Below are 14,804 nucleotides of genomic sequence, written 5' to 3'. Positions count from 1 at the left end.
GTCATCCTAATGAGTGTGAGGTGGAAGCTCATTGCAGTTTTGTTTTGCATTTTTCTAATAATTAGTGATGTTGAGCCTCTTTCACATGTGCTTTTTGGCCATCTGTGTGTTTTCTTTAGAGAAACGTCTCTTCAAGTCCTTTTTGTTCAGTTTTGAATCAGGTTTTTTTTTTTTTTTTTTTTGAGTTGTTAAGTTTTAGGAGTTCTCTATATATTTGGAATATTAATCCCTTGTCAGATATCACAAGATTCTTTTAATCTATACATTTTATTTCCTCCCCTTTTCTCCCCCTTGCAATTTATTTGTGGAAGAGATGGTAAGTTATGTTTTATTTCAGCACTGTGTTTTGCTAATCATCATCACTTATATTTCACAAAGTGGGCTAGTCTGTGTAGTCTAAAGGACTGTGGGTTACAGCATTCTTCCAGAGGAGTGACAGTAGATTAAATATATGAAGTGTCACCTATGCATTTGTGTGATGTTCAGAACATGGGCACATGACCTGGATTCAGTGGATAGGGAAATAAAAGTCCATTCCCTTAAAGGAGTGGCTATTAATCTATCTTGCAATCATAAGTATATATTTCTTTGGTAACTAGGAATCAATGCATTTATCTTGGTATAGTAGAAAAGACACTCATTCGATGTTAGGAGAGCTGAGTCCTTGTATTTTCTCTGCCATTAGCTCCCTGTATGACCTTGGGCAGAGCGCATCGTGTCTTCAAGCCCTCAGTTTGCTTGTCTACTAAATATGAGCAGTGGATTTGATAATCCTCAAGGTTCTTTCCTGCTGGGTCTGGAGTTTGAGTTGTCCTTCCAGGTTAGTCATGAATAAGGGGTCATTTCAGTAATTTGACTATGGAAGAGTGTCCTAGAACTTTTTGGAAGGAGTTTTAATATGTGGGAATTTTCTTTGATGGTCTTAGAGTGCCCTGATGATTGGGCTTGTGATTGGTTTGGTGGTAACCAAGTCATAGGGCCCCTGGAAGCACTATGCTTCTCCATAGCAGGTGTGTTAACTGAGAACGCATTGAGAATCCCCCACAGCATGGGGCTCCAAGAGGGATCCGGTCTTTTTCTTTTTCCTTAATTAATTAATTAATTAATTAGACACAGAGAGAGAGAGATCACAAGTAGGCAGAGAGGCAGGCAGAGAGAGAGGGGGAAGCAGGCTCCCTGCTGAGCAGAGAGCCCGACGCGGGGCTCAATCCCAGGACCCTGGGATCATGACCTGAGCTGAAGGCAGAGGCTTTAGCCCACTGAGCCACCCAGGCGCCCCAAGAGCGATCAGGTCTTAATCCTAGTAAACATTTTCTCATTTTCCTCTTCTGCTCCATTGGGAAGCAAATGGCGTCGTGTTCCAGTGGGGGACTGGTTTGGCATCATCTGGACGGCGGTTGTGCCCTGGGCAGACTCTCCCACCATTTTTGACAGCAAGGGAACCCAGCAGAGTGACAGGTAAGGCCCTTATTTCTTGAGTCCTATATTTATTCTTTATCAAGAAATAGTGACACGCATGCAGAAAATGGGTAAGTGGAGTTTACTCTTTGTACTGCTTTTGCTGTTTTCTTAGTTCCTCTGTCTTCAGTCTCTGTGTTAGTCGGTGTGTTAGTCTTGTTAGAATTTTTGTGGACCCAGTAAAAGGACTCCCAGGTTGGATTTACTCAGCAGGCACGGTAGCTGCTGCATAGGGTCAGCTCAGCTAAGCTCCCTCATGGCTGGGAGCACACGATGGGGCACCCCCTCTGCAGGCAGGCACATCCCAAAGGGAGAACCTGGAAGGACTGCACCTTACAAGCCCAGGTCCTTCTCCCAAAAGGAGAGCAGGAATGAGCGAGGATATAGACTGAGGGGCCTAGAGTGTTCTGTAGGGAAGTCTCTTTACATGGGTACATAAGGAATGGGTAGTGATCATCCTGCCCATGGGTCTGGTCTGTCTTTGTTGGTCATTTAGCCTGGAGGGCTTTCTCTTCTGCTCCCCCCACTTTTTAAAAAAAGATTTATTTATTTATTTATTTATTTTACAGAGAGTTAGAGAGCACAAGTAGGCAGAGCAAGAGGCAGAGAGAGAGGGAGATGCAGGCTTTCCACTGAGCAGGGAGCCTGACTGGGGCTTGATCCCAGGACCCTGGGATCATGACCTGAGCTGAAGGCAGCCACTTAACCGAACGAGCCATCCAGGCACTTCTCTTTTCTGCTTTTCACTCTGGGGCTTAGTCTCTTTTAGCTCCTGTCCCTACCCACCTCTCCCTCTGCTCTACACAATCACTGTGGGCCTCGTCTCTCTCTCTCTGTATAACACCGTGTCTGCATCTCCTCTTTTTCTTCTCTTCCTCTCCTGTTCTCTTACTGTGTGCCCCAGTCTCCTGAGGGTTGGCTGTAGGAAGAACCCACATAGTAAACCTCTGCTCTCTCCAGGTGAGAACAAAGGAGGAATTTTTGCAGGTGGGATAGGAAGTGGGGAAAGAAGGGAAGGGAAAGCCTCATGGGAGTGCTGCACAGGTGTTGGGATGGTTCTGGTTTTCCTAAGTCCTGGAGGCTCTCCCATTCAGCTGGGGTGAGGATGGCACCCTGAAGCCAGGGATAGAGTTGGGGAGGGGACTGGTGGTGAAGCAGAATCAGGTATTGGATGCTGGATAGGCAGTCCACTGCACATGACCTTGAACACATTCATAAACTCATACTTCCCAAACACTTTTTTCCTGCCTCATCTAGGTATTTGCTGCTCCCTGAGCATTTCCTGCTTTCTTGTTCCTCTGTATCTGTGGGCAAGTTGTCAGCCCTGCCTGAAATGTCTTCCTTCCCATTCCTTCTGGTAATCTTTAGTCTCTCCTGATAATTTTTCAACTCCTAATTCAGATACAGCTTTCTCAGCGAAGAGTCTTCTCTTTTATAACTCCATTGCATTTTCCCCATGTGTGTGGAGGGCACAACGTACTGCGTTGTTAGGAATTGCTTACATGTTTTCCCACATGCCAAAGACTGAGCTTCTTAAGGGTAGGAACTGTCCATTTCAGCACAGGAAGAAATCACAAATGCTTTGGTTTGACTTAAACGATCTGTTTGGGTCTCTTTGGGGTCGCAGCTTAGATTTTGAGTGATTGGTGGAGTTTCCAGATGAGACCTTGAATAGATAATGAGCTTCCCACTCTCTCTTTCCCCTTTGTTCGCCCATCGTTACCTCCTCACCGCTGATTCTGGAGCTGCGGCCCTGGACATCCTCTCCTTGCCAGGTCACGAAGCCCTGTGCTCCCTCTCTGGTGAATGTGCTAGAAACATCTGCTTTCTCCCTTTCTCATTCCACAGGTCCTCAAAGGGGTGAGGGGCATTTTACTAAGATACTAGTTAATTAAACAGAAGTGTCAGATAAGAGTTACGGAATAAGAGTGCCTGTCTCCGCACGCTAGACCCAGGGACCACGGTTTCTGGAAGAGCTGATTGAGATTATAACCGGTCAGTGAAGGCAGTGTAATTAAGAGAGGAAAAGTGCTAGATTTGGGGAAGGCCGGTTCAGATTCTTAGTTCTATCTTTACGTTCTTTAGAGTCCTGAGTTTGCCTGCTCACGTATGAGACGGCAGCTGCATGGGTGAGATGTTTTTGCTTCTAGGCCCTCGCATGGACAGAACTAGGAGATAGATGTGTGCACACATATATTTACACTTATGTACACCCATGTCTGTTTGTCTCGAAACCATGAGCTTATGGTCATTTCTGCAATTACAGTCCACTATGACATGAGCGATTCTAGTCTTCCATCTCTTTGTTCTGTACCTTTCCTCTCCTCTCTGCTGGAGAGAAATCGGGCTCCTTCGTTTTCAGTGTATTTATTTACTTGTTCAGTCTCTCAGTATGGAAACAGTGTCCCCACCACATCACCCATCTTCTTGGCCAGCGCCACCGACTCAGACCTGCCGTCTCTGCCTCAAGTTTCTTTCAGGCCCTTGGTACTGTCTGAGCCCCTTCTCTGACCAATTTGTTCTGTTATAAATGTGCTTTCAAACATTTTTTTGTTTTTTGGTTTTTTTTGTAGGCCTGGAGAATTCTAAAGTAACCTGTGTTCTTGCTGGCTCGGATCACTCAGCCTCGCTGACAGGTAGGGACCCACTCTTCGAGTCTAACACGCTGTTCGGAGTTCTGCACGTTTCCGCCTCGCCTGGTGGATGTTGGGAAACAGAGGGAGGAGCTTAGATTTGGAGTCAGAATTCGGCTGCCTTCCCTAGACTGATTTAGGAAGTCGCTTTACCTTCCAAGACCATTGCCTTCTCTACCGAATTCTCTGTGGGCAGTTTTGAGAAGTAAAAGTGAAAATACAGGTAAGGTGTCCACAGGAAGGAAACATAGGCTCGCTTCCTTTCCTCTCAGCTGTATGGTAGGGACAAGAATATCCTCTTCTCAGGGTGGTTGTGATTGCCAAGTCACACAGCCAGCGCTTAGGCATTAGAGCCCATTGTTGTCGTATCCCCCAGAGCCATTTGGTGTCTAATACGGTTGTCTGTTCCCTTTAGCTGTTTGCTCTCCGACTAACCTGTTTCATCCACCTCTGTCTTCCAGTGCATTTATCTGCCTCTCTGCTCTGTCTGTATTCATCTTCTCTTTATCTGTTTATCTCTATTTTTTTGTTTCTTTTTAAAGATTTTATTTATTTATTTGACAGAGAGAGATCACAAGTAAGCAGAGAGGCAGGCAGAGAGAGAGAGAGGAGGAAACAGGCTCTTTGCTGAGCAGAGAGCCCGATGCGGGACTCGATCCCAGGACCCTGAGATCATGACCTGAGCTGAATGCAGTGGCTTAACCCACTGAGCCACCCAGGCGCCCAATGTTTATCTCTATTTTTATTTACCTTTCATCTTCACATCTTCCTATCTAATCTCTGTGTCTGTATGTCTTCTAAATTGAGTTTGCACATATTTCTCTAATCTATTTTGTATTTTATGCATTTCTGCAATCTGTTCCATCTCTTTGATCCCTCTACCTCTCTGCCTAATCTTTTTCTCTCGCACACTGTACCCCTCTTCTTGGTTATGCATCCTTCCATCATTCCACACACCCCGCCAATACAGTACAGACTTTCCATTGACAAAGCAGCACCTTCTTGGAAGTGAAGGTTCTCTCTTCCAAAGGTTCTCTTTCAAAGCCAAGAGTGCCCTGATCCCTACTGGTAGACTGAGACGAGAGCTCCGAGAGATTGATTTTGGTAAGGCCAGAGCTGAAGGCAGGACCTTTTTTGAGCAAAGGGGAATGACTTTCATACATAGTAATTTGAGTGTGTTATGTGGAAATTAGGGTGTATGTGTACATAGGTACACATCACAGATAGTTAATGGTGATGTGCATTCTTCAACGTCAAATGTGTAATATAGTCCAACTGAGAAGCTGCTACTGTTTCCAAATTACAAAGCCATGATGTGAGAGTTTAAACACATTACAAATTCTGAACTACCAATAATTTGTTATTTAACAAATTCAGACAACCAGCCAATAAAAGAAATGCCTACTTTTAGCCTATGTTTCCTATTAGATAGACTTACATATATATTAAAAGGGTTGAGTTGAAGTGAATGGCCCTTGGGCATTTGGCCCCCTCTCTCCTTTTGTAGAGGAAGGGCCAGAGGCCCCAGGGTGAGAAGTGACTAGTCTGTGCCCCACGGTCAGTGATGCTTGAGGAAGGCATTCTTTTCTGAGACTCAGAGTATCATAAAAGATGTTTCTACCCTTTCCTAATAGAGATATTTCTACGCTATCCTAATCAGTTTGAAATGGCCAGCATTATATAAACGTAGAGATTTTCTCATTGCTTGCTAACACTTTCTTCAAAAATCTTAAAGTTAGTGAAGTTATTTATTATTTCATATATGGAACACTTTTATGGTGTTTTCAAAACATAGATGTAGAATTTTTGTTTTACTGAGATATAATTCATCTATAAAATTCACCCCTTTACAGTGTAAAAAGTTTAGTGATTTTTAAAGTATATTCACAAAGGAAATTGGTTTTTTATATTTTAAAAGTGAGTTTAAAATTGTCAAGGTTCATATCCCTCCTTCCTGTTGAAGCTGTTACCCATCGGATTTTGTTCATTGCTCTTTAGACCTTCTCTCCGGAGTCGTGGTAGGTTATATAACTCTTTGGCATTGCAGCAGAGCGTAATTGTGCCTGCTGGTGCAACAGTGTAATGATCCGCATGTGGAAGGCAGTTTGTCTTTGCAAAAAGAAGGTTTAGACTTTCTGAGATAAATGAAGGCTTATTACAGACACGGACTCGCCGTCAGTGGCAGCTTGGTAGCTAACCAGTCCATTAAACGGCTGAGGCTTTGCTGAGGGACTTCTCTGCCCTCTTGTAAGGGATCTCCCTACTTTGTACAGTCCGCTGAAGTCCAGGGAGGTTGCCCTCTCTCAGGGCATGAAGTACACCAAATTCACATCATTGAACTGCAGAATGTCAGTCCTGCAAGGTCAACCGAGTGACAGAATGACTCCGTTGACTTAGACTCCCTCATCTTAGACCTGATGAAACAGGCCCAGAATGTGAAATAAATGTTAGAGTCAGTGTGGAAGGGCAACGGAGTAGCAGCTCTTGGACTGGAACCCCAAATCTTGGTCCGATGTCCTAAATGATACTGTTTGGCTCTATACCAGACTGCCCTATGACAAACAATGCTGAAAGGCTTTTTTGGGAGGTCATGAAATGCCGTTGGAAGCAGAGGACTTGGCTTTCTGCTAACCGTGTGCTAACCGACTCTTGAGAGTCGTTTAAATCTTCAAGCCTTGATTGCTTTAGCTTCTAGAAGAATGCTCTCTAGTAGAAATATAATGTGAGCCACATTTCAAAAAGTAAAAATATAAATTAATTTTAGTAATATATTTTATTTAACCCAATATACCCACAATATTATTTCAACGAGTAATCAATATGAAGACTATTAAGGAGATATGTGTTTCTTTGTTTTGGGGTTTTTTTGTTTGTTTGTTTGTTTTGTGCTAAGTCTGCAATCTGTTGTGCTTTTCTTTTTTTTTAAGATTTTATTTATTTATTTGACAGAGAGATAGAGAGCACAAGCAGAGCGGCAGGCAGAGGGAGAGAGAGAAGCAGGCTCTCTGCTGAGCAGGGGCTTGATCCCAGGACCCTGGGATCATGACCTGAGCCAAAGGCAGCCGCTTAACCAACTGAGTCACCCAGGTGCCCCTGTTGTGCTTTTTTTTATTTGACAACACATCTCAATTTGGACGGGTCATATTTCAAGTGTTCAGGAGCCATGTGTGTGTGCTATGTGCTGTATAGTACAGCGTAGAAGTGTGGAATGTTAGGAAAAATCTTAGAGATCATTTAAGGAGTCACAAACTATAGGTTCATGGGCCGAATTGTGTAGCTCACAGATCCATTTGGTCTGGCTTCCGGTTAAAAATGTTTTTGAACGTACATACATTTTAGAGAAGCATGTGCTCTGAGGCTTGCTGTTGTGGCCCACCAGTCTCTCTTGTGGCCTGTGTCATCTGTTACACAGTCTGCCCTTCTAGGCCATGTGCCCTCCCCTCTGGTTTTCAGCTGGTGAAACTAAGGCTTTGAAAGTGATTTGTCCAAGGTCAGTAGCTGGTTAGCAGGTCCAGGAATAGAAGCCAGAGTCACTTGACTCTGAATTTGCTTTCTTTCTGTTAATTCCCAATGTCAGTCTGTGGCATTCCTGCTTAAACCTCAGGACCACTGTGAGGTTCAAGTGAGCTACAGTGCTTGTGTGTGCGGATGGGAGGTAGCTGCATTGTGTTTTCTGCTGGACAGGGCATGTTGTGAGATAGTCTTAGGTCTGAAAAGTTTAAGTTTAAATAATGTATCTTTTAACCCGTTACTTTAAAAAGTTAATATATATTTTTCTAACCAAGGGCAATGTAAACATATATTTTTTGAAAAATGGAGAAACATGTTTTTCTTTTGGTAGATGTTCTATGAATATTTGTTGAATGAATTAATGAAAAAATAAACTTACACATTCCTATTCCTTGACAAACTACTAAGAACATTTGGCCTTGTTTCCTATTTATAGAATTAACAGCAGTCTTGTATGTTAATATGCTATACATGAATTTTGTATCTTGCTTTGCCCTATTCAGTGTCATAGCATGAGAATAATACAACTTCTCTTAACCATTTCCCCCCCCCCCAGATTTGTCTTATTTACTGTCATTTTGAGCTAATTCTCCTTCACCTCTTTTGTTCCCCTTCTGTTTGTTTAAGATGCAGGAGAGCTGTATGTTTGGGGAAGCAACAAGCATGGGCAACTGGCTTCCTTGGCTGCTTTTCTTCCTATGCCCCAGAAAATAGAAGCACACTGTTTTCAGAATGAAAAGGTCACTTCTGTCTGGAGTGGGTGGACACACCTGGTTGCTCAGACAGGTGAGAGAGCAGCAGAGAATTCGTGGTTGGTAAGAGCAGTGAGGTAGGGTTGGGGGGGAGGGCCAGGAGGATAGCTGTCTACACAGCTATGAATGCTCAGGACTAAGCCGGTGGGTTTTTACTATGAAATGCTCCATGGACTGGGATGGGGAGGTTCTGGGATCAGGTTCTGCAGTCAGTCAGATATGGAGCTTTTCCTCTCTGGATCAAAGGTTTACACCAAAAGAGGCAAGTCTCAGTTAGATGGGCTCTTTCTGGCCCTACAAATCCTTGAGGTTTTGAGCAGTAACTATGGTAGCAAGCATCACCCAGAGGTTTGTCTGGGTTGCTGGGGAGTTTTTGCCTTGTCCTAGCTGAAGAGATGACTCTCCTTGCCTTTCCACCTGAGTCTAAATTAAAGGCTTCTGAAACTTAAAGATTCGTATTTCAAGATTGAGGCAGGAGCATTATTTTGAATTATAGCTGGTGTGATATTTTGATTCACTTTTCCATTAACCCTAACAAACCACACACATTGATTCAGACATCCGATATATCCTGTCAGATGTCACCTTACGGTGCCACGCCATCCAGCTTCAGACATCCTTACCTTTTCTTGAGTATTTATTTCTCATCTTTCCCTTAGGGCTTGTCTCCTTTTGTGGTCTTCATATTGCTGATTTTGTTCTCTGGGTTTGTTTTTTTATGGCCTGTCTTCTTCCCTGCCTTCCCAGTGCTTCTGCTGACTTACGTAGAGTTTCCCAGACAGGCCATTTGTAATTCTTAAGATCTATGCTCATGTCAGAGACCCCTGAAGCTCAGGGGTTCTCAGGAGTCCCCTTGCCTGCCCTTGCCTACTTATTAGCTACACTTGGATCTCCAGACTCACAAGTACCGACCTAGTGACTGCTAGTTACTGCAGGGCTGTCTGCTTTTTGTATTTTTTCCCTTCAGTTATCCCTGGCAGGCATGCCCCACTCACTACACACTGGAACACACAGACATACACTTGAGAGTCTTCATATCTATGAGGCTTTTCATTGGTCTTTGAAAAGATTTTGTGACCATTTTGGAACACAGGCCTTTATAACAAAGGTATAAAATAAACTTTCCATATTGACCACTTCAGAGGGTGCTCTAAAGGGGAAAGTCATGAATTCCTCAAGGAGGTTCAGCTGCTAGAAGATTGGGACTGTCTACAAAAACTCTTCCTAAGGAGACTCATTGAGCACAGTAGTCGTGTATTTGCAATTGTTACTATTTGCCTTTTACCTCTGATGATGAGCTCTGTGATGGACAGTACGTGTTAGTCTTGTTTGCTTCTGTCTCTTCCCTTTCTAGTTAGAAGAGAGTAAATATCTTCAGATACACATGAGTCAACGTAGATAGCTAGGATTTCTGACCTCTTTCCTTGGTCTCACTGGTTCATGAACAGAAGGCTTCAGTTTGTCTCAAAGCAAATCGGTTCTTGCTTATTGGGACCCTACTGAGCGATGTGGTCAGTGTTGAGGAAAAGACCTGGGCTGTGCCCTCGCTAGAATGCGTAGACAGGCCTGGGTCTAAGAAGGTCGACATGGAAGATTGTACCAGCCATCCATACAGCCATCCATCCATCCATCTGTCCATCCATCCATCCATCCATCCATCCATCATACAAGGTGAGGGTCTATTCATGTACTACACCTTGTACTAGATACAGAGCCTGCTGTCAGGGAGCCCCCTGTTCACTGGGGGAGACCGACCTGTTACCCATTTTCGGCACACCTGTGTAGCAGTAGAGCAAAGTACAATGTAAAGAAGGGGACAGGAGTGTGAGCAGTTGGGTGCTACCAGGTGGGTGTTTCATGGTTAGTCAGTCTGCAAAGAACTACCACACAGTCAGGTACACTTCTACCAAATGGCGGTGAGTTTGGTTGAGCCTGTCAGTAAACTGCGTAGGCAGCTGATGAACGAGAGATGCAAGATGCAGTTTCTTGGGGTTTAGCCTTGTAGCCTCAGAACTGACACTGATTTCCACGTCTGGGCCACAGCCCAGCCCTCGGTGTGTGAGCTTGGAACCCGCAACCCTGACGCTGTCTGAGTCATCCCAGTCGCTCTAGAGCTCAGCTTCCCATCACCACCTCCACTTGACAGCGAGATTTTTCGCTAATGTTTCAGCTGTTTAATTAACTTGTTAATTCAGACCTCTTGTTTATGTACTCTGTCACTTTCCCCTTTCTCTTTAGTCCAGAATGGTTGTAAGCTGGGGTGTCTAAGTGTCCTGGCTCTTGTACTGAATTTGGGGAAATGGGAGTATCCTGCTACTTGATTCACCGATTTTGTGCTCCTTCTAGCAGCAGTGGAAGCTTTTGCCCTGGCCCAGAGTCATTGAGAAGAAACACCCAGGGTTTCCAGTTCAGTCAGACTCAGCGGCTCATATTAATGGGAACAAGATTTGCTCACAGGGTCAGAAGCAGCTCATTAATGGAACAAGGAGTTATTTGGCTCTGGTTGTTTTTACAAGCTCCAGTGAGAAATTGCTCCTGGGACTTACCTGCAGGCCACATCAGCACAGAGGCTGCTCTCGGGCTCATTGTGGAAGGCAGTCATTGTGTGATATTGAGTAAAAGAATGATTTCTGTACTCTGGCCATCTGTCTCTCCAGTTAGGTGGGATGGGAAGGGGTCGATTAGGAGCAGAGAAAGAGAAGTGGACTCTGCTTGTCCCCTTCTGCACAGTCCTCGGCTAGTACTGTCAACCCCAGGCAATTTTATGCCCTGAGATTGTTTGCAATGTCTGGAGACATATTTGTTTCGTTTTGTTTTAAGGTTTTATTTATTTGTTTGACAGACAGAGATCACAAGTAGGCAGAGAGAGAGGCAGGGGAAGCAGGCTCCCTGCTGAGCAGAGAGTGCGATGTGGGGGTCGATCCCAGGACCCTGAGATCATGACCTGAGCTGAAGGCAGAGGCTTAACCCACTGAGCCACCTAGGTGCCCCTGTAGACATATTTGGTTCTCACAACTGGGGGGCACTACTGGCCCTTTGTTGGTAGACACCCCAGATGCTGCTAAACATTCTGCATTGCACAGGACAGTCCCCCCACCACAAAGAAATACTAGCCCCAAATCTGAGTCTTGGCCCGAGATTGCCCTGCATCCCCAGTGGTAGGTGCTCGGTTAGTGCAGTTTACACAGTATCAAGCTAACTTTACAGCTTGTCTGTATGGGAATCCGGGGTGCAGTCTCTGGCCTCCCCCTTCAGGAGTCTGGTGCCTGCCTGCAGTGTTTGCGATGGAAAAATACTTTTCTCTGTTAGTCAGAGTCACTTGGAGAGAGTCCAAGAGAACCTGTTCTAATCTGGGAAAGTTGGCAAGGATACCTGTGTCTCAGACTGGAGGAGCTGCATTCTAGAAACCTTTCCTAAGCTGCTTAATGTCCCTGATCATTGTTCTCAGGAACTTCGTGGGACTCCTGGGTGACTTTACCCAGGCTCAGTGACCTGCAGCTGTCTCCTCCCAGAGTCTTGATTTCCTGGTCTGAGATGCTTTATTGAGGTCTGGGAGCAGATCTGGGTGCCTTCCTAGCTTGACAGCCTTGGTCCAGTCACTTGACCTGTCTTGGCCTCAACTTGCTCCTCTCTCAGGGAGGAGTCACAGCCTGCCTGCATTCTACACAGGGCTGCTGTAAGGGTCGAATGAGTGGATCTGTGTGAAGGAGCCCGTCTAACTGTCAAATGCTGTCCGCACGTGACGGAGGGGTGCCTGCGGTTGGGATATGTGAGTGTACTAAGGCGTGAGTGATACTTCTAGAAGGACTTTTGTGTCGAGAGGATCTGCAGAGCTTGGGATATCCAGCTTTCCCCAAGGCCTTATGAGCAGGCCAGAGATGCTCAGTGTCCAGCTCTGAGAGGGAGAGTTTCCTAAAGTCTTTCACTTACACGAAGGCTGGCAAGTGGCGGCTTTTTTCTTCACACCAACAGTTAGGAGGATCTTTGTGGCCTTCGAGATAGCTTTCCTGCGGAGATCTCTGATCACACTATCGCTCCTTCATGGTACACATCCCAGTTTGTAATTGTGTACATCCGTGTGTGTTCTCATTTAATGTCTATGCTGTCAGCCCCATGAAAGCAGCGTCTGTTTTGCTCATGGCTGTGTCCCCAGAACCTGGCGTAGGCCTGGCACATAGTAGAGGGTTAGTAATGAAACTGTTGAATGAACCGATAAATGGCAAGGTACAGAGCAGCAGGAGCTTTGAAGTCAGACAGGCCTAGGTCTCTCTACATCTCCACTCTGCTGGCGTCCTGACTGTGTGGCTGTGGGCAGCCCCAGCTCTCTCCACCCTTATTGCCACCACTGTGGATCCCACATTGGCCTCTGACCTCCTTGTCTTCCCACACTCAGTCCCCAAATCACTCCCCCTAATAACCCCTCCCCCCCAAATCTGTTCTTCATACCTCAGTTGGAAGGTCTTTACAATCCCATCATGTCACATTCCAGTGGCCTTCCAGCGTTCTTATGATAAAAATGTACTCCTTTATGGTCCCATGAGGCCCCTTGTGGTCTGCCCTCTGCCTGCCATGCTGACCCTGTTTCGTACCGTGCTGGCTCTTGCCTGTCCAGCTGTTGTCCACTCTGGCATTTACACAGTACGTTGACTGCGCCATGTATTTCCTACCACATTTGCAACTCATGTTCCCTCTATTTGGCACACTTATCCCTGCATTCCTTCTTCATTTTGACTTAGTTACCTCCTTTTTTTTTTTTTTTTTCGGACTTCAGCTTAGTCATTGCTTCCCAGGGAGGCCTTCCCTTGATGCCCCGACTAATCACTTTTCCCTTTTATCCGTCTCCTAGCACTACAGCTTCTCCGTTGTGCTGTTTTTTGCAGATTCTTTGACTAGCTTCTCCTCCCACTAGACAGGGAGCCTTATAAGGGCAGGAGCTACATTGCTTTCACTCAGCATTATATGCCCGGTGCTTGGCAAAGTACTTGGCAGATGGGAAATTGGTGCTCAGTACATGTTGGACAAATGAATAAATGAGCTTATTTTCTCATTAGGGAAATGGGGGAATATTGCTGACCTTGCATGAGGATTAAATGAGATGATGTCTTAAAGCTTCCAGGATCCATGAGGACTAGGTTCATGTGTTGGTTCAGTACATGTTGGTGTCTCCTGCTCTTGGAAACTCTGGAGCTCTCTGGAGTCCCCATGCCCTATATCTTCTTCCAGCAGAAGTCTCCATGGGGCTGACTGGATGTCTCTGGACAGGTAACAGGTTGATTCAGAAGTCTCCTGGCGAGTGCAGAAAGATCGATGCTTACAAATGCTAAGTGCTGGTGGCTGGTGATTTATTAGAATCTCAAGGGGAATGATTTACACAAGGTCCCAACCTTATTATGGGGTTGGTCAGAGTGTCTAGAATCTGGTTGCTTTTGGCATGCTGGAAGCTTTCCCTGAGCCACGCAGTATCCTGAATTAGTCTTGTGGTCTCACGATGGCTCTGGACTGAGAAAGTCAGCCCAAATATAGAGTTCTTGACATTCTTCAGTTTCTTCAGTGTCACCTAAGAAAGTCCCAGAATCTTGGAAGTTGGAGAATCAGAGATGGAAGAAGAGACTTCCTCACTTTGTAGCTGAAAAAATGAAAGAGGAGAGAGAGTGATTTATGGCAGCATTAAAGCTGGAAGTCCAGTTTACTTTTCAGGAAATTTTTTTCCCCTCCTGTCATAGTCCTCTTGGTTCCTGGTTATATCCTTTTATAGTTGAGATATGTTTTATTCTTTTGTATCTTTAAAGTGGGGAATTGTAGGCACATGTGGAAGGGACCAGCTCTTAGCCACTCTCTTGTTTCAAGTGTCACCGACCCAGAGATATTTTATTGTATTTGATGTCTAAGCATTAGTGAAATTCAAACCCAGGCATTGATTCACACTATTTTTTTTTTGAATTTATAAATATATCTAATGCTGATTTTTTTGTTTTGGGTCCAGGATCTTTTTTAGACTAGGGTGACAGTGTATATTACTCTATCTTGTTTGGGACCAAATATCGTGAAACCTCAACCGAGCTCAGGGAGATTCTGACCTCATGGGCTCTATTTAAAGCAGATGCTTTGGAATTCATGATGTTTGTGCTTTAGAACTCTGAAAACCCAATGGTTGAAAGTCAAAGCGAGCCTAAAGGACTATTTTGAAATGAATAGCTTTGCTTATTCTAAAGTCATTCATTTTTATCCGAGCATCCTTAGAATGTGAGGAATGGATGAGAACTGCAAGCTCATCTGGCCGGACTCTGTCACTTTAGAGATGGGGAAACTGAGGACTGACAGGGTGTGAGTGGAGGAGGTGGAGCAGAACTCAGGTGTCAAGACTCTCTGTGCAGTGCTCTCTCCACCGTGTCTCAGGCTCTCCAGAGACGATGAGGAGATGTGGAGGACTTCACTAATGCAACCCAGGGAC

At 45.0% G+C, this 14,804-nt stretch overlaps 1 protein-coding gene across 8 annotated transcripts in view; it reads left to right on the top strand.

Annotated features, from left to right (window-relative positions):
- The window catches only part of SERGEF (secretion regulating guanine nucleotide exchange factor), a 219,289-nt gene that overhangs the window by 16,320 nt on the left and 188,165 nt on the right, over positions 1-14,804 (top strand). For 7 of the 8 annotated variants that reach the window (XR_004289025.1, XM_032356892.1, XM_032356891.1 and 4 more), the window contains exons 6-8: positions 1,345-1,458; positions 4,032-4,094; positions 8,229-8,387. Coding sequence is in view for 7 of the 8 variants with exons in the window: in XM_032356892.1 (XP_032212783.1) it covers positions 1,345-1,458; positions 4,032-4,094; positions 8,229-8,387 (336 nt within the window). In the remaining variant the exon portion in view is untranslated. The remainder of the gene's footprint in view (positions 1-1,344; positions 1,459-4,031; positions 4,095-8,228; positions 8,388-14,804) is intronic. The other variant, XM_032356894.1, reaches the window with a different exon arrangement.

Source organism: Mustela erminea, chromosome 9 (assembly GCF_009829155.1).
Source record: "Mustela erminea isolate mMusErm1 chromosome 9, mMusErm1.Pri, whole genome shotgun sequence".
In the NCBI taxonomy this organism is placed as follows: Eukaryota; Metazoa; Chordata; class Mammalia; order Carnivora; family Mustelidae; genus Mustela; species Mustela erminea.
This window is presented reverse-complemented; position numbering and strand designations above follow the sequence as displayed.